This window comes from Elephas maximus, chromosome 7 (assembly GCF_024166365.1).
Source record: "Elephas maximus indicus isolate mEleMax1 chromosome 7, mEleMax1 primary haplotype, whole genome shotgun sequence".
Classification (NCBI taxonomy): domain Eukaryota; kingdom Metazoa; phylum Chordata; class Mammalia; order Proboscidea; family Elephantidae; genus Elephas; species Elephas maximus.
Window position 1 is genome coordinate 6,988,020 of NC_064825.1, and position 25,540 is coordinate 7,013,559.

Consider the following 25,540-nt stretch of genomic DNA (forward strand, 5'->3'; position numbering starts at 1 on the left):
ACCGGAGAGGAGGGGGAGGGGCACAACACCCGCCTGCCTGGGATTCCTGACTCTGTCCCAGTCCCCAAGAACAGAAGTGGGGGGGTGGGGGGCTGCCATGGGATGTAGATGAGAAAGCCAGTGAAACAAGACCAGGACAAGTTACTGGCCAGCTCAGACGTGTTTGTGTTTCTCTTTTCTTAGCTCAGTGAGTACTGGGTATGTGTCACACTGCCAAATCCCCGATCACAAGTCTCCATGAACGGGCGGTGAGCTGGGATAATAAAACCCCTGACATCACCATTCCAGAAGCTTCACAAGACTGCATATATAAGGGGCTGGCTGTAGCTGCGGCTGAAGGAGCTGACCAGCCAGCTGACCCCCCACACTCACCTAGCCATCATGGACATCGCCATCCACCATCCCTGGATCCGCCGCCCCTTCTTTCCTTTCCACTCCCCTAGCCGCCTCTTTGACCAGTTCTTTGGAGAGCACCTGTTGGAGTCTGATCTCTTCCCAACTGCTACTTCCCTGAGTCCCTTCTATCTTCGACCACCCTCTTTTCTGCGGGCACCCAGCTGGTTTGACACTGGGCTCTCAGAGGTGAGTCTCCTCTCTGCCAGAACGGGAGAGCTCTTCCTGGAACTTTTCTTCTCTTTCTTTTTTCCTTTCTTTCCCTGACTAAACCTGATTATGCTCAAGTCTCATAAGTGTTTCAGTTAGATGTGTGTCCAGACATGAAGAAAGATAAGGTCCCTAGCACCCACCTCTCCCAGTCACCTGTTTCTATTTGAAGCTTCTCTGCATCCTATTTATTACGTTTCTCCGTGCACTATGAAGATCATCCTCTGTCTGCTAACTTCCAAGCAGGATGCCCCTTCTCTAATTCGGTTCATAAAGATCTGCAGTAGAAAAGCTGCCTCCAGACTTCTTTGCTCACCTCTTATGATGTATCATACTCCTGACAGATTTTATCATCTCAAGTTTCAGAGCCAGGAGACAGTCCTCCCTCAGCTTGAGCTTTCATCCCTGTTGGGTGGAACCGGAGACAACAACCATTATTTTCTTCCTTTCTATTCCCTCTTCTGTGATTTTCCGCATTTCTTATAGTTGTAACTGGGCACTGCCTGTATCTAAGCCTTATGAGGAAGGAATGTAGGTCTGGTCTTGGGACCCCCTCACTTGTCCTAAAAGAGTGGGAGGAGTACGGGGTGAACAGATATGGTTGGCAGAAGCTGTCACAGATAACACTCTGGTTTAAAAATATTCAAGTATGAGTAAACAGTAGCTGAGTGAGCAAGGGCGTTGGAAGGACAAACAGGACCAGCAGAATATTCCAGATTGAGTGGGTGGGAAACTTGGCAGAGACCCGAGCAAGAAGAAAGGGGCCTTTGTCTTACAGACAAATGACAAGAGCAGGCATTGGGGTTAAGCAGCAGCAGAAGCCATGCCAGGCCCGTCCTTGTGATTTGTTAAGTCCCCCTGGGTGGCCTGTCTTTCATCCCTGTCCCTGTAAATAAAGTTTGGGCTTGATAACCAAGTGTTATGCTTTGGGTACCACTGTGGTGGCTACCCCAGAGAGCCATACTTATTCAAAAAGAGATTTTTGGCTAAAAAAGAAGAAGATAAACTACCTGGACAGAAAACAACTCTACAGAATGAGATTAACACCAAGATAATTAACATTCCTGGCATCTTTTCTTCTATCCCTTCTTCCTGTGCCCCATTCTGCTATTTCTAGATGCGCCTGGAGAAGGACAGGTTCTCTGTCAACCTGGATGTGAAGCATTTCTCTCCAGAGGATCTCAAGGTCAAGGTGCTGGGAGATGTGATTGAGGTGCATGGCAAACATGAAGAACGCCAGGTATGTAGCTTGTGTTTAGTTCCACCCATTCATTCAGTGCCTGCTCTATGCCAGGCAGTGCCATCAGCCTCTGAGGCTGGCAACATCCCAGTCCCAAGCCGTAAGGGCCTACATCAGGGTCACACATCGGTAGCTAGGAGACTAAATGAGTGACAAACCTGTTTTGTTTCAGGTTTTTTGTTTTTGGGGGGCAGAGAAGTGGCCTGTGTTGTTTGTTTTGATATGATTGCCTTAGAGGGGATGTATGGAATGTTCACTCTTCATTGAAGCCCGTGGTTCTCCGCCTTAGCCAATTAGAATCAGGGGAGTTTTAAAAAATCCCAATGCTCAGGTGCACTCCAGTCTAATTAAATCAGAATATTTAGGGGTGGGACCCACGTGTAAGTAGTTTTTAAAGCTGACTAGGTAAATCCAGTGTTGAGTCTAGGCTGGGAACCCCTGATTTAGGCATAGCGCTTGTCAGACACCTGGTTGCTTCACATAATGACATTGACTGCATCCACCCTAAAGGCATTTGAGTTTGTGACTCCTTTAGATGTTCAGGAATCTACTGCTTAAACCCATCTTATTGCTGAACTACTTGGTTTGTCTACTTTTCAGAACTGTACTTAGCTCCTAATACCCTAGAACCCACTGGTAATCAGTTCACTGAAAGTCTACCTGAATAAATGCTTGAGATTTAGCAAGTATAAGGGTTAGGGCTAAGTACTCTTTGGGGATTCTGAAGAATGGAACAGCTTCTTGTTACTCCTTGGGAGAATTTTTAAATGAACATGCTTCTCACCAATTAGTGAGAACTTAGAACTTTGTACATCAAACAGAACCGTTTGACACCCTCAAGCTGATTCAGCTTTGCTCACTCGATTTAAGTTTGGGTCACAGTCTCCCTGGATGGAGTAACTGTTCTTTAGCAGCAGTCTTTTTGGTCTGGAACATTCCTGGAGTAAGGACAATTTCTGGGCTTCCTCAGGGACTGGCCTGCTGAAATGAGATTCATATCCTATAGGCCCAGCCAACATTGATCTAAATCTTTAGGAAATATACCTAAACATATCCATGCCTCAGGGTCTAGGGAACTATGAAGTTCTGGGGGTGTTTCAGACTTCTCAGACTCTTATTGGTAGCAGTGACCACTAAGTGACTTTGTCTTAGCACCAAACTGAAATGAACAGCTATTTAGCTTTTTCTCATCATGCTGCCATGGCATTTGGTTCTACCTAAAGGGAGTAAGGAGCTCTGGTAGTGTAGTGGTTAAGAGCCTGGCTGCTAACCAAAATGTCAGCAGTTCAAATCCACCAGCTACTCCTTGGAAACCCTATGGGATTTCCTACAGGGTTGCTATAAGTCGGAATCAACTCAATGGCAACAGGTTTTTTTTTAAGGGGAGCGGGGCTGTCTGAGGTTTTGGCGAGAAGTATTATTTCCTGCTCTTATCTCTCTGCTTCTTTCCTCGTTCCCTTGGATTAGGATGAACATGGTTTCATCTCCCGGGAGTTCCATAGGAAATACCGGATCCCAGCTGATGTGGACCCTCTTGCCATTACTTCATCCCTGTCATCTGATGGGGTCCTTACTGTGAATGGACCAAGGAAACAGGCCCCTGGCCCTGAGCGCACCATTCCCATCACCCGTGAAGAGAAGCCTGCTGTCACTGCAGCTCCCAAGAAATAGATGCCCTTTCTCTAATTACGTTTTTTAAAACAAGAAGCTTCCCCACCACTGAATGAAAGCCTTGTGACTAGTGTTGAAACTTATTAATGCTAAGGGCAGGCCCGTTATTAAGCTAATAAAATATGATTCAGCAACAGATAACTGTCTTGTGTTTGAATATTCACCATGTATTAAAAAAAGTACATGTACAAATACCAACAGATGTGTATTTAATCGTCACATTATGATTTTGGGGGCTCCTGAAAAAAAAATTTTTGGGGGGGGATTTTAGAGTCACAAAGGCTGGCTCTACCACTTACTAATGGTGTAAAATATAGGCAAGTACCTTAACCTTTCTGATTTTCATGTTTTCTATTTATAACATGGGGCAGTGATTTGTACAGAGTTGTTCTAAAGGGAAGGAGCCCTGGTGGCGCAGTGGTTAAGCACACAGCTGCTAACTGAAAGTCTGGAAGTTTGAACCCACCAGCCACTCCACAGGAGAAAGAGGTGACAGTCAGCTTCCGTCAAGATTACAGCCTTGGAAACTCTATGGGGCAATTCTACTCTGTCCTGTAGGGTCACCATAAGTCAGAATTGACTCAATAGTAATGGGCTTAGGTTTTTTTTTTTTGTTCGAAGGGGTAAATTAAGGAGAAGGAGTAAGTAAAGCCCCTGCCAGAGTTCTAAGAATGTCAGTTCCTCTTATTCCTCTCTGATTTTAGCCCTCAGTTTCAACAACTGGAGTAAACTCTGGAAAACAACATACAAAAGATCTTAGTACGTGGCTAATATTAATTACGTCACTGGGGAGTAGATGTGCCTGCAGTGTTATTTGACCTTTTCCTACCGATAAGCATTGCCTTCAGCTGATTCACAAGGGCAATAAACAGGACTTGGGTGAGTATCACTGAACAAGCCTCTCAGATGCGGTCTCTGAATTACCCAGCAAACGCCTATTGAACTAAGACTGGGAGACATCCAGTCTGATGACCCAGAAGGAGAAAGTTAAGTTTCAGAATTACTAACTGATCAATAAGTGATTCTATTATTTAGTTTAAACAAAGATATTATCCTACAAAAATACCTCCATTTCACTTTTGTGGGTCTAGACAAAACTTCTAACCCAATTAATGAAAAACAGGCCTGCTAGGGGCAGTTCTGGGAGCCCTGGTAGCAAAGTGGTTAAGAGCTCAGGCTGCTAACCAAAAGGTCAGCAGTTGGAATCTACCAGCCGCCTCTTGGAAACCCTATGGGGGCAGTTCTACTCTGTCCTATAGGGTTGCTGTGAGTCGGAATCCAATCAACAGCACACAACAACAACAACAGGTTATCTGGCATAAGCGTTTAGAGATTACTCTAATTTTTCCTCTAGCAGCTTCAGAATTTCTTACTTCTCAAGAGTTGCTACCTGACCATGAAGTAAAGTGCGATTCTTGCCCTCACAAAGCCTACAGCTTTTAAAATATTCTATACAAAATAGTTGTCTAAGTTTTTCATGATGCAAGGGCATGGAACTAAGGCAATATAAATTGTAAATCTATACAGGTTCAAAATGTCGTTAATAACAATTTCCTAATAGTCTGAAATGCTATGATCTAGCCAGAAGTCAGATTCTTCTAAACTTAATGATTTTTGTGGCTCTGTTGTAGACACTCCTGGCTGCCTACCCAACAGCTACTTACCCCCTTCAATTTGTCAACAGTACCTCAGAATGGTTTAGGTATTTATTACATTCTTCCTAGGCCATGTGCTCAGGGAAGGTGAAAAAAGTTCTGACTGTTGGTGGACAATCTTGATTAGTCCAAATAAATCATGGAAATTCCGTTTCCTCTACTAGTGACTGATTTTGAAAGGTTATCACCCAATTTGCATCAATAAGCCATGAAGGAAGTCTGCTGGAGAAGCTCCTAGAAAAGGCTTCTCTGTTTGTTTGTTTTTAAGCATAAAGAAAGTTTTATTCAAAATATATTAAAAAAGGCAAAAGCGGGAAGCCAACAAGCATGCCGGAGTTCAAGGAAATATTACAGAACAGACAAAAGAAGGAAAATGGACAAGCATGCTGCTAGAGTCATGTCTGCCCGAGTCCCAAGGCTTCTAAGCTTTTAAAAAAGATTCATATACAAAAAGCGATCTTTTTGTATATGAATGTCTCCGGATGTTGGGGCATGAGAACGTGACACCCAAAATGTGATATGCTGAAGAAGGGAGCAGGAATATGGTATGACTCTCGGTCCTTGACGGATCATTGAATTACTGAATTAACCAATTCTTGAACCTATATCAAGAAGTCTCATGTCTTATTTTTGTTTATTTGGACATGAGTTTTCTGTTACTGGTAGGACTTAAATAGTGTAAAAAACTAAGGAACACTCTAGGAACTGTGTATCAAAATAATGATTTCTGATATAATTTTAAGGTTGCATTAACTATAATCAATTTAGTGAATTATAAGGGGTGATCTCAAGCAGACATAATTTTAATAACTTGGTCTTAAATCACACTTGACTTTTAGATAATGATATTTATGTTTTAAAAAAAATCTTCAGACTCACCCTGACATTACTGGCATGAATCAAAAAAACAGAAAATAACAAATGTTGGAGAGGCTGTGGGGAGACTGGAACTCTCATGCATTGCTGATGGGAACGTAAAATGGTACAACCATTTTGGAAAATGATATGGTGCTTCCTTAGAAAGCTAGAAATAGAAATACCATATGATCCAGCAATCCCACTCCTAGGAGTATATCCTAGAGAAATAAGAGCCATTGTTGAAGAGACATATATGCACACCCATATTCACTACAGCATTGTTCACGATAGCAAAAAGATGGAAACAATTTAGGTGCCCATCAACAGAGGAATGAATAAACAAACTATGGTCATACACACAATGAAGTACTATGCAACTGTAAAGAACAATGATGAATCTGCGAAGCATCTCACAACATGCTGAGTGAAATAAGTCAGTCACAAAAGGACAATTATTATATGAGACCACTACTATAAAAACTCATGAAAAAGTTTACACACAAAAAGAAACAATCTTTGATGGTTACAACGAGGGAGGAGAGGACTGGGGATAGAAAAACACTAAATAGACAATAGATAAGTGGTAATTTTGGTGAAGAGTAAAATAGTATACAATACTGGGGAAGTTGGCACGACTTGTACAAGGCAAGGTCATGGAAGCTCCATTAAAAAACCCATTGCCATCAAGTCAATTCTGACTCGTATTGACCCTATAAGACAGAGTAGAACTGCCCCATAGAGTTTCCAAGGAGCGCCTGATGGATTTGAACTGCTGATCTTTTGGTTAGCAGCCGTAGCTCTTAACCACTACGCCATCAGAGTTTCCATAGGCACATCCAAACTCCCTGAGGGACTGAAATACTGGGCTGAGGCCTGGGGACCACGGTCTTGGTGACCATCTAGCTCAACTGGCATAGCATAGTTTATAAAGAAAATGTTCTACATCCTACTTTGGTGAGTAGCGTCTGGGGTCTTAAAAGCTTGTAAGCAGCCATTTAGCATACTCCACTGGTCTCCCCCTGTCTGGAGCAAGGGAGAATGAAGAAAACCAAAGACACAAGGGAGAGATTAGTCCAAAAGATTAATGGACCACAACTACCACAGCCTCCACCAGACTGAGTTTAGTATAATTAGATTGTGCTCTGAGAGGGATCACAATAGAGGGTCCTGGACAGAGCTGGAGAAAAATGTAGAACAAAACTCTAACTCACACACACACAAAAAAGACCAGACTTACTGGTCTGACAGAGACTGGAGAAACCCTGAGACTATGGTCCGTTAACACGCTTTTAGCTCAGTAATGAAGTCACTCCAGAGCTTCACATTTCAGGCAAGGATTAGACAGGCCCATAAAACAAAACAACACTAAATGGGCACACCAACCTAGGGGCAAGGACAAGAAGGCAGGAGGTGACAGGAAAGGTGGTAATGGGGAACACAAGGTCCAGAAGGGGAGAGTGTTGACATGTTGTGTGGTTTCCAACCAATGACACAAAACAATATGCGTACTAATTGTTTTATGAGAAACTAGTTTGCTCTATAAATCTTCATCTAAAGTTCAATACAAAAAATCTCTTCAGAATATGCAAGATTACCTTTTTTCTTGTTATCTTGTCTAATTAGACTAGTTCTTTACTGTTACTGTTTTCCAGATCACATCCTGTTTGCGGCTAGCATAGAACTTTTCTAGTTCATTAATCTTGAGGTTTTTTGGTGCTTTGTAACCAGCTCTTCCAGAATTCTACTTCGTTCCCTGTGTATGAATTATGTTAGGAGTTTGTTGAGGCAATTATAACTAGCATTTGAAAAAAAAAAAATTAGCCAACATTTATTGAAGGTCCCTGAATGGCACAAACAGTTAAGTGCTTGACTACTAACCAAAAGGTTGTCAATTCGAACCCACCCAGAGGCACCCCAGAAGATAGACCTTGAGATCTGCTTCCAAAAAGTCACAGCCTAGAAAACCCTATGGAGCAGTTCTACTCTGCACACATGGGATCGCCATGAGTTGGAATCAACTCAATAAATAACATTTATTGAGCACTTACTGACTTACTGCCCAGTGGACACTGTGCTAAGTGCTTTTTTTTTTAACTAGCATTTTTTTTAATAATTATTCTGGGAAATATGTATATAACAATACATGTAATTTCAGAAACCCTTAAAAGACTAAAACAAAAAAACCAAATCCAGTGCCGTTGAGTCGATTCCGACTCTTAGACGGATGTATTTGCATAATGGCTGTACATAATGAATTAATTTTGAAATGTTACATATTTTCATGCTTAGAAAAATTCAGTTTTATTTTATATTTTACATTTCACTTCTTATTCTGAAGATGTGACTGCACTGGTTTTGATCTTCATTCCGAAGATTTACAATGGTTACTCATTAAATAATATTTTAATGACTATTATGTGCCAATTAAGTACCTGGGTGGCACAAATGGTTTGCTCTGGGCTACTAACAAAAAGGTTGGCAGTCCAAATCCACCCAGTGGTGCCATGGAAGAAAGGCCTGGCAATCTGCTTCCATAAAGATTACAACATGAAAACCCTATGGAGTGAGATGAGTTGCATCTGGGGTCTTAAAAGCTTGCGAGCAGCTGTCTAAGATACAACCGTTTGTTTCTACTCATCAGGAGCAAAAGAGACAGAAGGAAAATAAACTCTCAGAGAAGAAACTAGCCTTCAGGGCTACAAGCCTACACAAGCCACAGCCTCACCTACCCTGAGACCAGAAGAACTAGATGGTGTCCTGCTACCACTACCAACCATTCTGATTGGGGCCACAACAGACGGACCCTGAAAGAATGGAAGAAAAACTGAGAACAGAACTGAAGTTCTTAAAAAATCTAGACTTACTGGACCAGTTGAGACTAGAGGACTTCCTGAGACTATTGCCCTGAGATACTCTTTAAACCTTGAACCAAAACTATCTCAAGTTCACCTTTGAGTGAAATACAAGATTAGGACACAAAATAAAGGATATTAACTGTGAATACAATGCTCCATTAAAAAACCATCGACAGGAGACTGAGAAGTCAACAATGACTCTAAAGCAGAGAAGATAAGAGAGGCAGGGAAACTAGAGCGCTGGAAACAGAACAATCAGAATGCAGTCAAAGGGAATGTTGACACATCGTGAAAAATGTAACTAATATCAATGAACAATTTGTGTAGAAATTGTCAAATGGGAACCCAATTTGCTGTGTAAACTTTCACCGAAAACACAAAATTATTTTTTAAAAAACTTTATAGAGCATAGTTCTACTCTGAAGCACATGGGTCGCTACGAGTTGGAATCAACTTGATGGCTATCGGTTATGTGCCAGTTATAAAATTAGACATTTTTTTTGCCTTTAAGAAATTAAGAATCAAGTGTAAAGGCAAGCAAGTAAAAATACAGCTCTAAGACATCTTTTCAAGATTCTAAGATGTCCACTTAAGATGTTTGCTATTGGGCCCTTAATAGGAACTCTTGATGATTCTAATTGGCCAAGGTTAAGAACCACTGGCTTCAATGAAGAATGAACATTCCATCTATTCTATCTAAGGCAATCAAATCAAAACAAATAACAAAGGTCACTTTTCTGGCAAAAAGCATACAGAACAAAAAAAACAGGTTTGTCACCTCACCCCCCACTAGGATGTCTATTATCAGAAAAATGAAAAAGAACAAGTGTTGGTAAGAATGTGGAGAAATTGAAATCTTTGTGCATTGCCAGTGGGATTGTAAAATGGTTCAGCTGCTGTGGAAAAGTTTGTCCACTCCTTGAAAAGTTAAACATAAAATTATCATACCCTTGCTGTTGGGTCGATTCCAACACAGCGACCCCATGTGTTACAGAGTAGAACTGAGTTTATTAAGCTTGTTGGATACTCCTCTGTCAAGATAAAAAAATCATTTCTATGTACTACCAATATAAAAATAAACAAAAATTTTAAAAGATTTGAATAGCATCAAAACTATCAAATACCGAAGGATAAATCTAACAAAAGATTATGTTGGTGTAAAATCTCCCTGTAAAAAAAATAAAACGTTATTGAGAGAAATTAAAGATCTTAAAAAAAAAAAGTGATATTCAGAGACTCAATAATGTAAAGAAGCCAGTTCTCCTAAAATTGATCTAACAATTCAATTAAGTTTCAATCACTAACTGAACAAGATTCTTTTTGAGGAACCTAACAAGCTGATGCTAAAATTTATGTGAAAATGGAAAGGGTAAAAAATTAGCTAAGATATCCTTGAAGAAAAACACTGTAAAAAGACTTGACTTATTAGATATTAAGACTTATTATAAAACTATTGTAAGTAAGATAGTGAGGTATTGGCACAAAGAATGACAACTAAACCCAAATCCGTTTGTTATTGAGTTGATTCTGACTCATGGTGACCCCATGTGTTACAGAGTAGAACTGCCTCATAGGGTTTTCTTGGCTGTTGTCGTTATGGAAGCAGATCATCAGGCCTTTCTTCCTCGGTGCCATCTGTGGGTTTGAACTGCCAATCACAAACTGCTTGTGCCATCCAGGAACCTCAATGACAACTAGGTCAACGGAATATAAGAAACCAACTTCTGCATTCACAGACACTTGACTTATAATAAAAATGGCACTGAAGAGCAATAGAGAAAGTATGGTCCCTTTAATAACTAATGCTGGGGCAACTGGATAGCCTTATAGAAAAAATACAAGACACCCATGTTCACTGCAGCATTGTTCACAATAGCAAAAAGTTGGAAACAACCTAGGTACCCATCAACAGAGGAATGAACAAACTATGGTATATACACACAATGAAGTACTATGCAACGGTAAAGAACAATGATGAACCTGTGAAGCATCTCACAACATGGATGAATCTGGAGGGCGTTATGCTACCTTCACATCATATATAACATAAATCCCACATCTATATACAAAGCATAAAATAATGAAGGTTTAGGAGGTAATATATGTGATACGGAGTCCTGGTGGTGCAGTGGTTAAGAGCTTGGCTGCTAACCAAAAGGTCAGCAGTTCAAATCCACCAGCCGATCCTTAGAAACCCTATGGGGCAGTTCTACTTTATCTTATAAGGTGGCTATGATTTGGAATCGACTCAACAGCAACGAGTTGGTATATAGGAGATATACAAATAGATATATAACCAAAAAACAGATATACAAAAACACCTGAATAGATATCTAGATATATGTACATATCTATCTATCTGTACATCTATGGGACCCCTGATTCCACAGTGGTTAATCGAAAGGACGGCAGTTCGAACCCATCAGCCATTCCTCGGGAGAAACATGGCAGTCTGCTTCCATGAAGATTATGTTACTGCAAATCACGGATTCAAGCTGCCTGCCACAAAGCCACTACTAAGAGAGGAGGAGGTAAGCAGCAAGAGGGCTTTATTGAACACTGGTATCCAAGAGACAGAGGGGGTTAAATTTTTCTCAATTCTGTCTAATTCTAAAGAGCTAGCGGCAGGGTTTTATAGGGGGAAGGTCAGGGTTATCTAATGTTTTTAAGCACAAAGCCCACAGATGGTCTTATACATCACAAAACAATCACAAGAAACTCTTTATTAAACAAAAGATATGTACATCAGACATCTGGACTCTGTGTGTTTGTAACAGGCTGGAAAAAAACTTACATAAGAATCTCTCGGCTAGTGGAACTGTTCTGCCAAGTCTACACTGAGATAAGAAGCAAGAAAGAAAGCTGCAGATCAAAAGTGTCAGGTGGCCTTCTGAGCTGCTGTCTTGTGGGCTGAAGGCCATTTGTAAAACAAAGTTCAGTCATGTTTGTTATGTTAAGAGTGGAACAGGCCCGTTCAGCTATATCTTGAACAGAACCTGTGCCATTTTTTAAAGACTAGAGATTAATCACAGCTTATACAGCTATATTAAAACAAACTAGAAAATATATTCTTTCTACTTTATATTATAACACTAGAAAAAAGTATTCTCTCTACTTTAATTACAACCTTGGAAACCCTATGGGGCAGTTCTACTCCGTTATATAGGGTCACTGTGAGCCAGAATCCACTTGATGGCAGTAGGTTTGGTTTTTTAGTTTTATGTATTATATATCTAGCTACATAAAAAAAAAAAAAAAACTATCGGTATTTCCCATATTTTATACTGTCATCTTTGACAGGAGACAAAAAATAGAAAACCACTGATAAATTTAATCACAATAAAATTAAGGCCCTTACTTCCCTGTGTTCACCACCTAAACTATTCAAAAACTTTACCCAATCCCTACCAGTTCCCCACTTTTAAAGGTTCACCAATTGAGCCCTTATCCCAAAGCTCTATTAATACTCTAACATCCTCCTTTTGAGTCATTACTAAGTCTGTCAAGTTGGTGTTCATCCTTGCTGCAGTAAGACTGGTTTTTTGGATCAACATTTCCCCAATGATCTTTGTGGGGGAGTTGACAATTGACAGCCCTTATCTTTTAGAGCTATATACTCTAGTATTTATAGATGAAATTATATAACTCTGAGGTCTGATTCAAAATTACACAGAAAGAAGTAAAGTAGATACGGGTACACAAGATTGGTTATAAGTTGTTGAAACTGAATAATGATAAATGGGAGTATATTGTACTATTCTGTCTTTTACATATTTTGAAAATTCTCTACAATATCAAAAATATTTTTCTTGTTTTAGCACTCAAGAAGGAACGTTCGCTAAGGCAGCAACTAGTTGTAGCTGCTGTCAAATTGGTTCTGACTCTTGGTGACCCCATGCGCCTCAGAACAGAGCTGTGTTCCATAGTGCATTCTTTTTAAAAAAAAAAAAAAAAAAATTTTACTGTGTTTTCAGTGATGGTTCCGCAGGGTTTTCAATAGCTGATTTTTAGAAGTATCATCAGGCTTTTCTTCAGAGGTGCCTGTGAGTGGACTTGAAATTCCAACCTTTTAGTTAATAACTGAGCACGGTAACTTGTTTGCACCACCCAGGAACTCAACAACAATGCACACTTTGTGATCATGACTACTACCAGGCTTTTGTCCAGAAAGCAGCTAGTCAAACAGAACCTAAGTGATCTGGATTTTGCAGTTCTGCCGCTGATGGAAGGCAAGCAAGAACAGAGTGGTTTAAACTTGAGAAAATTCTTTTTAGATCCTTCTACAATACCCCTAGTATAGAACTAAGAGTAGATATAATTAACTTAAATTTGATATTTATAGCTTTGTTAAAACAACAAAAGAGGGTAGAGAATATTTTCTGAATACTTTATTCACAGAGTGAGACTGCGTTACAGCAAGCTAAATTCTTAGTTGTGCTTAGAATATGCTCCCTTCTACATTCTATTCTGAAGAAATGAAACCTCTTATTCTTTCTGAGAATCCTGGACCCTGAAATTGGCCATTATTAAGATCCCGTACACACTCAAGGTGATGCGTGATTTGAGGTTTTGAATAGCTATTCATATAAATTGACTTTTCTGTGTATTTGTATTGAGGAGGATCCAGTTCAGGTTGATGTCCTGGGAACCAGTGAGGCTCTCGCTTAAATCCTGATGGAAAAGAAAAGAAGAGACAAATAGAATTAGTCAATAACAAGGAGTTTTAGTAGCTGGTCTCACTCTTATTTCTAAGGGAACAGACAGTGAGTGCTGCCAAAATTGAAAAAAAGAGAAATTTTACATTCATTCATCCATTTGTTCATTCTTTCAGTATACTTTTAATTGAGTTCCTTCTATGTTCCAGGCACTGAGTTAGGTCCTCAGAATATAAAAATTAAAAAGAATAGTCCACCTACTATGGGTTGAAAGTGGCGTTTTGTCATTATAGCTTGTATCATATGTTGTTTCAAAATAGTGTCCAAACTGGAAAGAAAAATCAATAGATTAAGCATCTAGGCGTCTTGCTGTTATCAGGACATAGAGGACACAATGACATGAATTCTAATGGGCTCTATCATATCTTAGATGGACTAGATGTCTACATGTAATTATATTTTTTGTATGTCTGTTTGTTTAGGAGAGATTTAAGGGCAAGACACAGGTAATAACAGGTCTAAGCAGGCAAAGATCAGAGGAGAAGCTGGCCTGACACAGAAGTCATATATTTATGTAGATAAATGGATGAAGTCCAAACAGAAGCAAGAGATAGAGTACTACCCATCTTTTCAATACTTTCAGATAATATAATATTCAACTTGATAGTAAAGTCAGGTATGTGTTCCAGCTAAGGACTGTTCCCCCTCCCCCAACTACTTCACTGAACAGAGACCTGAGAGATTCCAGTGTTAGAAGTTATCAGATTCCTGCCTCTAAAGTGGTATGTGGCATTTCTTTTGCTAAGAGACAAAACAACGAGAACAAAAAGAGAGAAAGTTAAATTACCTGAGAAGGCAAAGGTTTTGGCTGTATAATATTTTTTAGGTCATATCTTTCCTGGTTCCAGTTGCCCATCAGGGTACGGTTTGAATAAGCATTCTCATCAGTGGTGCATCTCCACCCGTATTGGAAAAACTTGGACATATCATTCCAATCTGTCCACACTTCAGCATGACCATCTGCATTAATGAGGCTGCCACAGTGTGGGTTTTCGAGGAAACAGATGAGGGCTTGTCTCTGAGAAAAGGCAAGAATAGAAAAGCTTGTTGAACAAGAGAGCAGAAAAGGCATTCTTTTCCCACCCTCTGCTCTACATGGCCAGGTAGGACATAAACGCACTTTACTAAGGATCAAGGCTTTCCTTGAAAATTAATTGTTGTGTTTTTTTTTTTCTTTCTCTCCATGAACACTTTAACCTCTTCTCTCAATCAGCAGTAGCAGACAGCTGAATAGATGACACGGTCCCACCGAGAAGATATAAGAAAGCCTTTTGTAACTCCAATACTATCCGGAGAACTAGCTAAATGTTCAGGTAATTTTGAGATATAAGGATTTAGGGGTGGATGGTGTTGCTGTAGTCAAAGAATATACAGGGAAGTGGAAGTTGAATAACCACACAACACAGTAAATGACCAAGAAATGATAGTTTCTTTCCTTCTAGACCCCACTCAAATACCACTTCTCCTGATACTTTCTCTGAGCTTCTCTCTCCTTTTATCTCACACAGAACTTTATCTACCATTTACTGTATTTATAACTTTCTGCCTTACATTAGAGAATCTTCAAGTACATCTATTATCTCCTCTACTGAACCGTATTCTCCCTAAGTGTCTTACTCACAATTGCAAACTCTCCCTCTGCCTGCCCTCGCAAACAATAGCACTTTGCACATACCAGATGATCAATGTCTGAATTTCATGGTTTTTTTGCTAAGACATCGAAAGCCTAACCATTTTTTTTTTTCTTCAAAAAATGAGACTGTTTCCCTGGTTTAGGAGCAAGGTAATACCTTCACTGAAGAGTGATATGATGTTGAGTAGCCTGTGCTGCTTGAAGTTGTCCTAGGAGAGTGACAGAAATCCTTATGCAGCTGTTCCATGTTTATTAAGAGATGCCATCAAACCTAGCCTTTCTGGTTCTTCAGGCAAAGAAAGAATGTAGATAACCCAGAATCCCTGTGGCTGTGATTGGGGAGCCGCGACCCACACGTCTTTCCACAGGAAGGGACAAAGGCAATACTGTAGCTTTAAAGGATGGCATCCTTGGTAACTGCCCTGATACCACCTGCCTTTGTGAAGACAGATGTGTTGATGTCACCAAACAGCATGATGAAAGAGGAACCGTCCCACAAAGTGCAACAGTACTCAGACTGCAGACTTAGGTCACACAGCCCCGGAGTTATAAGGACAGATATCACCATCCACCCAGTTATCCAAACCAGAATCCTGGGGCTTATCTTTGGCTCTGACATCTCTCTCAGTCTCCTATATCCATCCAATCACTAGGTCACGTTGATTTTTAAATCAGTTCACTACCCTCCATTCCCACTACCAAGTTCACCATTCAGATCACTATTGGCCCATGCCTAATCAGCGCAGCAGCCTCATATCTGATCTCTTTGCCATCAGCCTTGTTCCTCTCCAGTCCATTCTTCATAGGAAAGGTGAACTTTTGAAAATGAAATCTAATTGTCATCCTCCTATTTAAAGTCTTTCAGTGGCTGTCCACTGTCCTTAGAATAAGGTCCAAAACCCAAAAAACCACTGCTGTTGAGTCGACTCCAATTCGTAGCGACCCAGGTTCTTAAAATGGCTCACCTGGCCACTGCTTAACTCTTCAGTCTCATCTGTTTCTCACTCTCCCACCAACTCTGTTTCAGTCAAACTGAACTTTTCTGTCCCTTCATCATGCTGTTGCACACAGTGTTTCTTCTGTTTCTTCGCTCCTCTTGACCCAGGTAAGGTGTATTTCTCTCCCTTAGCTTTCAACTCAGGTTCACTTCATCCAGGTAATCTTTCTACTTCACCACAAAACTTGGTAAGGTTCTCCTTCCACGTGCCCCTACAGCATCCTGAATCACTCCGCTTACCGAAGTCATCCCACTATATCAGAATTGCTTCTTTTGTTGTGTGCATTCTCCACTAGACTGCAGACTCCGTGAAATTATAGGTCGAATCTCGTACATCCAAGATCCTCACAGTGGCCTCATATTTCCCCAACGGCCCTCACAGAGGCCTAGCACACAATAAGCTCTCAATACTTCTTGAATGAATAAAACGTAGAGAAGCACCTGGGGAAATTGCGGGCAGCAGACACAGGGGGCGAAATCCATTTTGGACGAGATGAAAGCAGTTACCAAACCCTCTGTGACAGGAACACGCAGGACACAGGCCAGCCCCTCCTTCGTCTCCGCCCCGCCCCGCCCCGCCCCGCCCCGCTTCTTTCACTCAGAGCTTGCCTCCCCCAGGCTTGCAATCTGCTCGAGTGATTGCTTGTGACCTCATGCAGATGTGAAGTCGGACGGGGCCGTCCATGGGCCAAAACGCATTTTGATTTTCTCGAGAGGTTAGGGAAGTGACGGCGCAGAGTGATGGATGTCCACCTTTTGCTGTCATGGTTACTGTTACTCTTGTGAGTCGCTGCGCCAGTTCCTCCAGAAAATCAGGCGCGTTGGGTGCGTCATCAACCCGTGACGAGTGAAGAAGGGAGGCCAGAGGCCCACGAAGGAAGTGACGTAGAAACAAGCGCCACCGAGAACGCTAGTGGGGAGAAAGTTGCGGTCATGGCCCGTCGGCGCCTCCTGTTGGTTGGGGAGGGGAATTTCTCCTTCGCCGCCGCTCTGAGTGAGACCCTGGAGCCGAGTACTACAAGCCTTATCGCCACCTGCCTCCAGCGCCCGGCCGACCTGGGCCGGGATCCGGTGGTCGGGAAGAATCTGCGGCGCCTGCGCGAGCGAGGTAGCTAGGCCAGCCCGTTTGAGAAGCCCCGCCCAGCTGCCGGCCCAATTTCAGGCTGGGAAGGGTGGGGACGTGAAAATGTGAGCAACGTGGGGATTGCTTTTGGTCGTATTCTTTACAAGAAGCCTGCCGTGTACCTAGACCCGGGCGGTTTCTTACGGTTCTCCTTAGGGGGCGTTTTTCTCTGGTTCCAGGTCTGGTCTTATGACATCCTTCTGTCTGTATTTCGCACCTCCAAACTATCCTTGCCAGGTGCAGAGGTGCGTTTTGGTGTAGACTGCACCCAGCTGGCAGATGCCTTTGAACTGCACGACAGGGAGTTTGATCGAATTTATTTCAACTTCCCGCACTGTGGACGCAAAGCTGGAGTGGCTAAGAACAGGGAGCTCCTTGCTAAGTTTTTCCAAAGGTGAGGAAAAGGAGAGCCTTTGCAAGCAAAATGTATAAGATGCATATAACATTGTTACTGCACTCAAACATTTTAATTGGGGAAAAAAGGCAGACGTGTTTAAGTTATTACGATAGATTTAGGGAGAATATGAAGCCCGAAAGGAACACACAATCAAGTTGGAACGGCAGACACATAATCCTAAATGCTAAATAAAAATACAAATAGTGTGCTCTTGAGCATGTAAAGGAACGATCACTCATTTCTGAAAATGCACAGTAATGAGAGCCAGTATAGTGCAACGACTAAGCGTGGATTTAGGAGCCACACTGCGTGGATTTGAACCTCAGCCCCACCACTTACTAGTAGTGTGATTTTAGGCCAGTTTACTTAATCCTTCCATGCTTTTGTTTCCTCGTCTGTAAAGTGGGGATATTAATAGTCACTACCTCTGGAAATTATAGTAGACTTAAAACAGTTCTTTAAACTATTATGCCAAAATATGTGATACTGTTGGAGGTCTCTGTGGATTATAGTTGTCAAGAAACTTCACAGAGGCAGTATTTTAAAGTACCATTTGAAGTGTAAAATTTTAATAGGAGGGGAGCAAAAGACCTTTCTAAATGGGGAGGAGCAGTGTAAGCAGTGAATCATGTATAGGCACTTTGTAGACACTGACCTTTCTGTGACTTACAGATGAACAAAACAAATACAAAGCTGGACAGCCCTCCGTGTCAGCCACTAGTGTTGGTTAGGGGGTCGAACATTGAATTTACATTCCTATTTACTTCCAGTCACTTTCTTTGCATGTTTGAAATCTAATAACCTGTAGCCATGGAGTCAATTCCAACTCACAGCAACCCTATAGCAGAGAGCAGAGCTGCCTCGCAGGGTCTCCAGGGAGTGGCTGACGGATTTGAACTGTGGACCTTTCGATTAGCAGCCGAACACCTGACGGCTGCACCACCAGAGCTTGGCTGCCAACTACAGGTCGGCAATTCGAACTCACCAGCCGCCCCTTGGAAACGCCATGGGGCAGTTCTGCTCCGTCCTGTAGGGTCTCTATGAGTCAGAATCGACTCAAAAGCAACTAGCTTAAAATCGAATAGATTTTTGTAAATGTGTATAATTGGGTTTTAATTATTTGAAGTCCAGTCTAAGCAGCCAAACCATGTACATGTTCCTAACTCCTGTAGAATTTCTACCTGCTTTTGATAAATGGCTGGTGTTTTTCCCCCCATTAGTTGTGCAGATGTTCTTGCAGAGGCAGGAGAAGTGCATGTGGCACTGTGTAGAGGACAAGGTGGGACTCCTGCTGACAAGCCCAGGAGAGAATGGCACAACAGTTGGCAAGTGGTTGCCATGGCAGCTCTGGGAGGGCTCATTTTAAGTGATGTGCACCCCTTCAGCTGTGAGACTGTGCCAGGGTACAGGTGCACTGGATATAGGTAAGTAATAGTATAGGTCTAAGCCTTCCGCTCTTTTCATGTCTCTCGCTGATGATGAAAAAAAAGATTTCTTATCTGCTCAAAAACAGACTTTTCTCCTGCTAATTTCCTGATTAGTTCTCTAGACACACTTGAATAATGAGAGATTTTATACTTGGTTTCTATTTTACCAGGAGTCAAGATAAAACTTTTCATCTCGAAGGGGCTTTGAACCATATCTTCACTCGGAGCTTACCCTTTGAATGTTTTCAACCCAGAATTTTCAGAATCAGACTGGGCGATCAGTGGTTTTCCTTTCCAGAACCAGAAGCACTTAAAGGAAAGTTGAACAGGTAACCTGTTATTTTACTGGAAATGGCATCTCTATCAAGCTGTATCCTGATTGCTGGCAACCATGTAGTGAATGGATGCTACATAAATTGTTGGTGTTAGTGCTGTGAATACTTGTCAGCCTGGTCTCCTCAAGCCTCTTTAGAATTAAAAACTGCCTTATTTTTGGGTATAATTTGGGTGGTGGCTGTCATAATTCTAAAACACATGATATCTCTGCTAATGGTAGGTGATTTGTTTTCTTCCAGGATCAACTTAGGGATAATTCCTTTCTTTATAGCTATTTGTGTTTTTAATTTTATGTCATAGTTATTTATTATTTTGAGTTATAAAAGTTATTTTTTTGTGTGTGTTTAAACAGGCGTTTCCTTGAAGCACCTTCATGCCATCCTATCAAAACCATAAATGAGAAACTCATTGCTGAATTGGGCAAAGCTTTCCCTCTCAAAAGGCTGAAGTGTTCCTTCCCTTTGCTGTCACAAGGAAACACCAGTGTTCTCACTTCCTGGAACCGTGACATTCTATCAGCTGCCTTTTGGATTGGTCTCCTTGAGGACAACTCAAATTCTGAGTCCCTGACTGATGGGACAACACAAGATATGGATGAATTTCTAATGTCATTTTCAGAACTTAGCCTTCCCCATGGTCCTGAAAGAGATGATAAGGAATATGCTTATGAAGAAGGAATCTATGGCCAGGCCAAGGTCTGCCTTAGACCTTCTCTCTTAGTTCATGTTCAGGCTCTCATCCAAGCACCAGACTTTCTCCCAGGTTCTCTGTATATCCTCAGTGGACCTGTCTTTAGGAAGTGCCTCATTTTGCCATTCACGATGCCAGCATTTCATGAGACTTTATTAATCCTTGCATTCAGTCAAAATCTGAAGGATGGTTGTCTTCAGTCAGTACTGGATCACCTGAAGCGTATTCTGGATAGCCTGCTGACCCAGACATTGCTGGAAGGCTCTGAGTTGAGCAGTGCAGTGGAATTTGTGCTCCAACCAAATGGAAAAGATTATGTGATTAGTGTGAAGTGTCATAATTTTGACCCAGATGGTGCCAAGGATCTGATTATTGGGTTTGTCACCATATCTACTATAAGCATTATACAAAAAGACCAGTGTTTTGTGTTTGTGTCTATAAACTTGGACCTATTAGCCATGCTTGTCTGGGATATCTCTGACTGGAGAATGTTGTGGACCTTTGATAACCGTTTCCTGAGGAATTTTGTCCCTGGGAAAATAGAACCCTTCAAAAGCTATTCTCTGTATCCTCCAAGCTACACACACGATGTTAGTTTTTGGTTGGATGAGAAAAAAGGATTTGATGAACTAGAGTTTCACACTGTAGCCCGAGAAGTGTCCCAAGACACTGTCATATCCATAGAGTTCCTTAGTCGTTTTCAGCATGCAAAGACTGAACAGGTCAGCCTTTGCTATAGATTGATCTACCAGACCTGTGACAAGGCCCTCACACGGGAACAAGTAGCATCAATGCAGTTCCAGTTTAGGAAAGAAATTCAACGACGACTACATGTGATACCTCGGTAGTTTAGTATATTCATTTCTACAGTGTGATCCTTCATGGGTGTGGTTGTGGATGAAAAAGGCCAAATTGCAACCAATAGACCTTTTTTGTTTTTTGGTTGTCTTTTACTGTAACTAATTTACTACAGAAATTGTTGATTGACCCTAGAGGTACCTGTGACTCTATCACTTAAACTTACAGACTGTAATGTCATTGGTCTGAAATAATGGCTACAAAAACAAACAAATAAAACAGCATCTTGTTCTTTAGTTGTTTTATTGCTGAAGAAGCAGTAGAACTTCGGTGTCTCATCACATAGATTTATGAATATATTTGCCACATTGTCAGTGCCTCTTCCCTTAACTCTTGTGTCATCTCACTCAATCAAATTACCAGAGTGGTTTTTGGAGTCAAACAGACCAACATTTATTAGCTTTGGTAAGTTGCAAGTGCTCCATAATTAGTATTGGTGTTATTTTTATCATCTCATTATTTTTATTTTGCAGCTGACTATTGTTATTTAAAGTCATGGAATAATAAGTGTCAAATTTAGGATTCACAATTGGGTCCATCTGACTCTAAAGGCTATTTTCTTTCTGCCACTTTCTGTTACCTTACTTATCCTTCCCTAGTCTTTTTCAACAGGAACCTCTCAACTGTGATGAGCTCTAAACTTTGTTCCCCTAGATTTTGGAATCTTCTGCTTTAAACATCTCTAAGGGACACTGGGAGATAGGTTCAGCCCAGGACTCTGCAGAATGGGATACTCTGACATGAATTAATGTTTGCTCCTGTTGATTAACAGTTAGGGCCCACAAATGGGAATTATACTGTAAACTCTGTGAAGGAAATGACTTTGTCTTATTCGTTTTTGTGTTTGGAGAAAGGACATGGGATGGTAAGAGTGGAAGAAAAGAGACAAATTAGGGGGTTATTACAGTAATCCAAGAAAGAGATAATGGTAACGTGGGCCAGTGTGGTGAAAAGTTGTTTGCTTGGGAATTGTTTGTGAGTTAAATGTATGTGCATGGGGGAGAGGTGTAGGGTGAAGGAAAGAGGAATCAAGCAGGGCCCCTAGACTTCTGAATTAACAACTAGGAAAATAGAAATGTCAGTCACTGGGATGGGAAAATTGACATAGGGGTAAGTTTGGGAAGTGGGGTCAAGAATCAAGGGTCTATTATGTATCACTAACTATCCACATAGACTATAAGCTAACTGAGGACTGGTGAAATGATTTATACCTTTCTCCCATCCTGAATATTTTCTGGTACATAGATGAGGTAGCATTTGAGCGGATCTGACAGGATTGTTAGGCAAGGAGGTGTGCATTCCAGGCAGAGGGCCTACATGAACAGAGGCAGGAGCATTTGGGGCACTCTTGTAGTCAGTTGGTTGGAATGTAAAATGTGTAGAGCAAAGATAATATTGGAAGGATAGGTTGGGGCTGGAGCTAGTTTTATGACAGCCTGTGAATGCTAGAATAAGGAGTTTATACTTGATTTGGCAGGTTATAGGGGGAAAAAAAGTGATTTTTTTTTTTTTATTAAGGAAGTGACACGAAAGAGTAGTGCTTTGGAAAAATAATTTGACAGTCTTGCACAAGATGAATTTGAGAGGGCAAAGCCCTGTAAGGATGCTGTTGTAGTAGTCCTAGGTAGAGACAGGGAGGGTCTGCAGTAGAGTGAAATGAAAAGTGGATTGAAAAAGAAGGATGGATATATGAGATACGGCTAAGCTGGGATATCTCAACTTTATAATTAACAATTGTATGTGAGAATTGAGCAATGTGGTCAATCTACATTTTCAGTACTTGGGAATTTTAAGTATGAAATTGTAACCTTCCAAGACCCTGTCAAGTTCAGTGTTACCTCTCTAAACTTTGTTTCAGTTACTGGTACAGAATTCCACATGGCTGGGTAGATGTGGGGGGCTGGGAGGAGGCGTAGTAAAGTGTCAGAACAGATGAATGACTCCTGAGAGTCACAGGTGTGATATCATGAACATGCCTGTATGAAAATCCAAGTGAGCTACCTAGTGGGAAGAGCATGGGCTTTGTAGCAAAACAGACCTGGATTGGAATATGGCTCCACCATTTACTATCTGTGCAACCTGGGGCCTCAGTTTCCTTATTGATAAAGGTTGATAAGAGTATTAAGTTTAAAGTGGATAAAATGTGTAAAATGCCAACCACAATGTTGTAGCAGCAATGACAGCGACTGTTGTCTGGTTGAATTTTCTCCACAGAATTTCTTCAGTCTCAATCTTATTCTATAATCTGCCATTACCCCTTTGTCTTCTTGAAGCATTTAATTAGCTACAGGCTGTCATTCATTCACTCAGCAAAATACAGAGAGGGCAATGTGTCAAAGTGACCTTTAAGGGACTTTCCCTTTGATAGGCAGCAGTGTCATGCTCTTTAAGGGAATACCTCACTTTATTAGTTGTTAATCACTTTATGCTTTCTTTTAAATAGGGGAGCTGAAGGACGGTTTTTGTAGACTAGTGGAGAATGTTAAAAAGTGAAAGAATAGATAGCTTGAGAGGGAGGACTGTCCAGAGCTAGAAGCCTGTGAAAGGGCTAGCTATGATGGCGAAAGCGACGTCTAAGGTCTCATCTACCCCGGGAGTTTGCCTCACTGGGCCCTGTAACGCTAGAGTCTTGTCTGCGCATGTCGAGGTCTTTTGCCCCTCGGCGGACACCGTTCGCCAGCTAAAGCTGTGTCTCCGCGCTCAGAGACTTTGTAGGGTTCCGATTTCTTCCCGTTTTCCGCGCTAGCCATGACTAGCCGCGGGTCCCGGCAGCGCGTGAAGGGAGGCGGGGGCGGCGGCGAGGACACGTCTGTCTCGGCGGCGGACAGGCTGCGCGACCTGCTGTGCAGCCGAGAGGCGGGCGCGGCGGAGCACCGGGCCGAGTACGTGTGCGGCGGCGGGGGCGTGGCCGGCCCGGCGGCGCGGCTCTGGGCTGCCCGCAGGGCTCGGGGGCTCGGCGCGGGCGGCGCTCGGCCGGGCGGCGCTGCAGGGAGGGAGGCCCCGGCTTCCTCGTCGGCCCGGTCTTTCTGCCCTTCCTGAGCGGGTCAAGCGTCCGCGCCTTGCCCCGCCTTAGATCCCTCCACCTCGGGTCCCTTCCCTCGTAGGGAAGCCCTCAAGAGCCCAGCTGTGATGCTCTGGCCCAGCCCGTAGTGGGCTGGCTTCGTGGGGTTTGAGGTAGCAGGGCCTCTGTGGAAGACTTTGGCAAGAGCAGAGTGTACCTTTTACAGCTGCTTCTCACTGCTTACTTCATTCCCCCCAAAGTCCCGCCCCTTTACTCTTCTGTTGGGCCCCCCCAACGACCAGCACCTGCAGCCGGCTCTCCCCAAGTCTGGGGGACTGCAGCTTGGCATGGAAGGAGCTGTCAACTTATGAAACTGGGGGTTGTACCTTGCACATATGGGGCTTCCGTATGTTTGAGCTTGGGGGCGGTGGTGGTGCAGTGGTGGAATTCTCGCCTTCCATGCGGGAGACGAGCTGAATCCCCAACTACTGCAACTGAAGTGCGGCCTCTACCCATCTGTCAGTGGTGGTTTGCGGGTTGCTGTGACGCTGTTCAGTGGAGCTTCCAGACTGAGGCAGACTAGGAAGAAAGATGTGGCGATCTATTTCCAAAAAATCAGCCAAAGGAAACCCTGTGACGAAAACTCTTTGGATCACAACTGTCCTATCCCGCTGTGCATAGGGTTGCCATGAGTGGAGGCCAGACGCCAGGGCAACTCACAACAACATGTATTTGAACAAATAGATGAATGAAGAAGGCCATGGAGGGTAATGACGTTGTTAAAAAGAGTTTTTTTGCTTTCAAATAAGTGATTAGTTGGCCTGGGACAAATGAGTATCATAGGTGCAGCAAGCTAAAGCATAGGAATTAATTTACAACTTAAACGCATGAAGTGGACAGGGTGATTAAAGACTTCTTTATTCATTCTGCTCAGAACAGCTAACGTTCACCTATTTAGGAGCACAACTTCATTGCTTTGATGTCCCTTGCCCTTCTTGTCTTTTCTTGCTATTTTCTTGGTCCTGGTTAGCAGGTCCTTCCTGACTTTTTTTTTTTTCTGGCTTCTGAGCAGGCTTTCTGGGAACAAAGCAGGACAAGTCTGGGCACCCGAGGGATCTACTGCCTTCAAGTGTCTGCTCTCAGCAAGGTTATGTGCTGCTCTCCTGAGCAACATCTCCGACTGTGATGAAACATTCAACTACTGGGAACCAGTAAGTGATTCTTTAAACTTTCCTTTGTTTTTTTTCTTGATTTGGGTGCTTGGGACCTTGCTACCAGTCAAAATACAAGCATGATTTTATTTTCACTCTTGCATTCTAAACTGATGTTTTGTCTACTGTTGAAGGCTGTAGGTGGTTTGGCTGGTTTACTCAAATATGTATTTTGTGGTTTTTTTAAAAAGCTCTTTTTTAATCAAAGTAATACTTGGAGATAGTTTTTAAAGTTAATAATTACTACAAAACTGAAAAGAAAAATAGTAG

At 42.1% G+C, this 25,540-nt stretch overlaps 4 protein-coding genes across 12 annotated transcripts in view; 3 read left to right on the forward strand and 1 right to left on the reverse strand.

Moving 5' to 3' along the window:
• The first annotated feature begins 237 nt into the window (after nt 1–237).
• On the forward strand, nt 238–3,673 carry CRYAB (crystallin alpha B). Its single transcript, XM_049889298.1, has 3 exons — nt 238–582; nt 1,721–1,843; nt 3,311–3,673. The coding sequence occupies exons 1-3, from the start codon at nt 382–384 to the stop codon at nt 3,512–3,514; spliced, it is 528 nt and encodes a 175-aa protein (XP_049745255.1). The 5' UTR covers nt 238–381; the 3' UTR covers nt 3,515–3,673.
• Nucleotides 3,674–11,422: 7,749 nt separating this feature from the next.
• CFAP68 (cilia and flagella associated protein 68) lies at nt 11,423–16,769 on the reverse strand. Of its 4 annotated transcripts, none has more exons than XM_049889294.1 (4): nt 16,669–16,769; nt 14,385–14,615; nt 13,799–13,865; nt 11,423–13,553 (listed from the first exon to the last, which is right to left on the reverse strand). In XM_049889294.1, the coding sequence occupies exons 1-4, from the start codon at nt 16,708–16,710 to the stop codon at nt 13,345–13,347; spliced, it is 549 nt and encodes a 182-aa protein (XP_049745251.1). In that variant the 5' UTR covers nt 16,711–16,769; the 3' UTR covers nt 11,423–13,344. The 4 variants fall into 4 exon arrangements, with proteins under 4 accessions (XP_049745251.1, XP_049745252.1, XP_049745250.1 ...); XM_049889295.1 differs by having other exon boundaries at nt 16,468–16,756; XM_049889293.1 differs by having other exon boundaries at nt 15,388–16,756.
• A 61-nt stretch (nt 16,770–16,830) lies between these two features.
• Nucleotides 16,831–21,458, forward strand: FDXACB1 (ferredoxin-fold anticodon binding domain containing 1). 2 transcript variants are annotated; one of them, XM_049889273.1, is made up of 5 exons: nt 16,831–17,335; nt 17,588–17,744; nt 18,968–19,171; nt 19,345–19,503; nt 19,863–21,458. In XM_049889273.1, exons 1-5 carry the CDS (start codon nt 17,161–17,163, stop codon nt 21,046–21,048), a joined length of 1,881 nt encoding a protein of 626 aa, XP_049745230.1. In that variant the 5' UTR covers nt 16,831–17,160; the 3' UTR covers nt 21,049–21,458. The 2 variants fall into 2 exon arrangements, with proteins under 2 accessions (XP_049745230.1, XP_049745231.1); XM_049889274.1 differs by having other exon boundaries at nt 17,254–17,335; nt 17,530–19,171.
• A 2,263-nt stretch (nt 21,459–23,721) lies between these two features.
• ALG9 (ALG9 alpha-1,2-mannosyltransferase) overlaps nt 23,722–25,540 on the forward strand; it is a 117,188-nt gene continuing 115,369 nt past the window's right edge. For 4 of the 5 annotated variants that reach the window (XM_049889278.1, XM_049889275.1, XM_049889276.1 and 1 more), the window contains exons 1-2: nt 23,722–23,940; nt 25,132–25,270. In XM_049889278.1, coding sequence (XP_049745235.1) covers nt 23,807–23,940; nt 25,132–25,270 — 273 coding nt within the window. In that variant the 5' untranslated portion in view covers nt 23,722–23,806. Of the gene's footprint in view, nt 23,941–24,003; nt 24,827–25,131; nt 25,271–25,540 lie in introns of those variants that run through there. The other variant, XM_049889277.1, reaches the window with a different exon arrangement.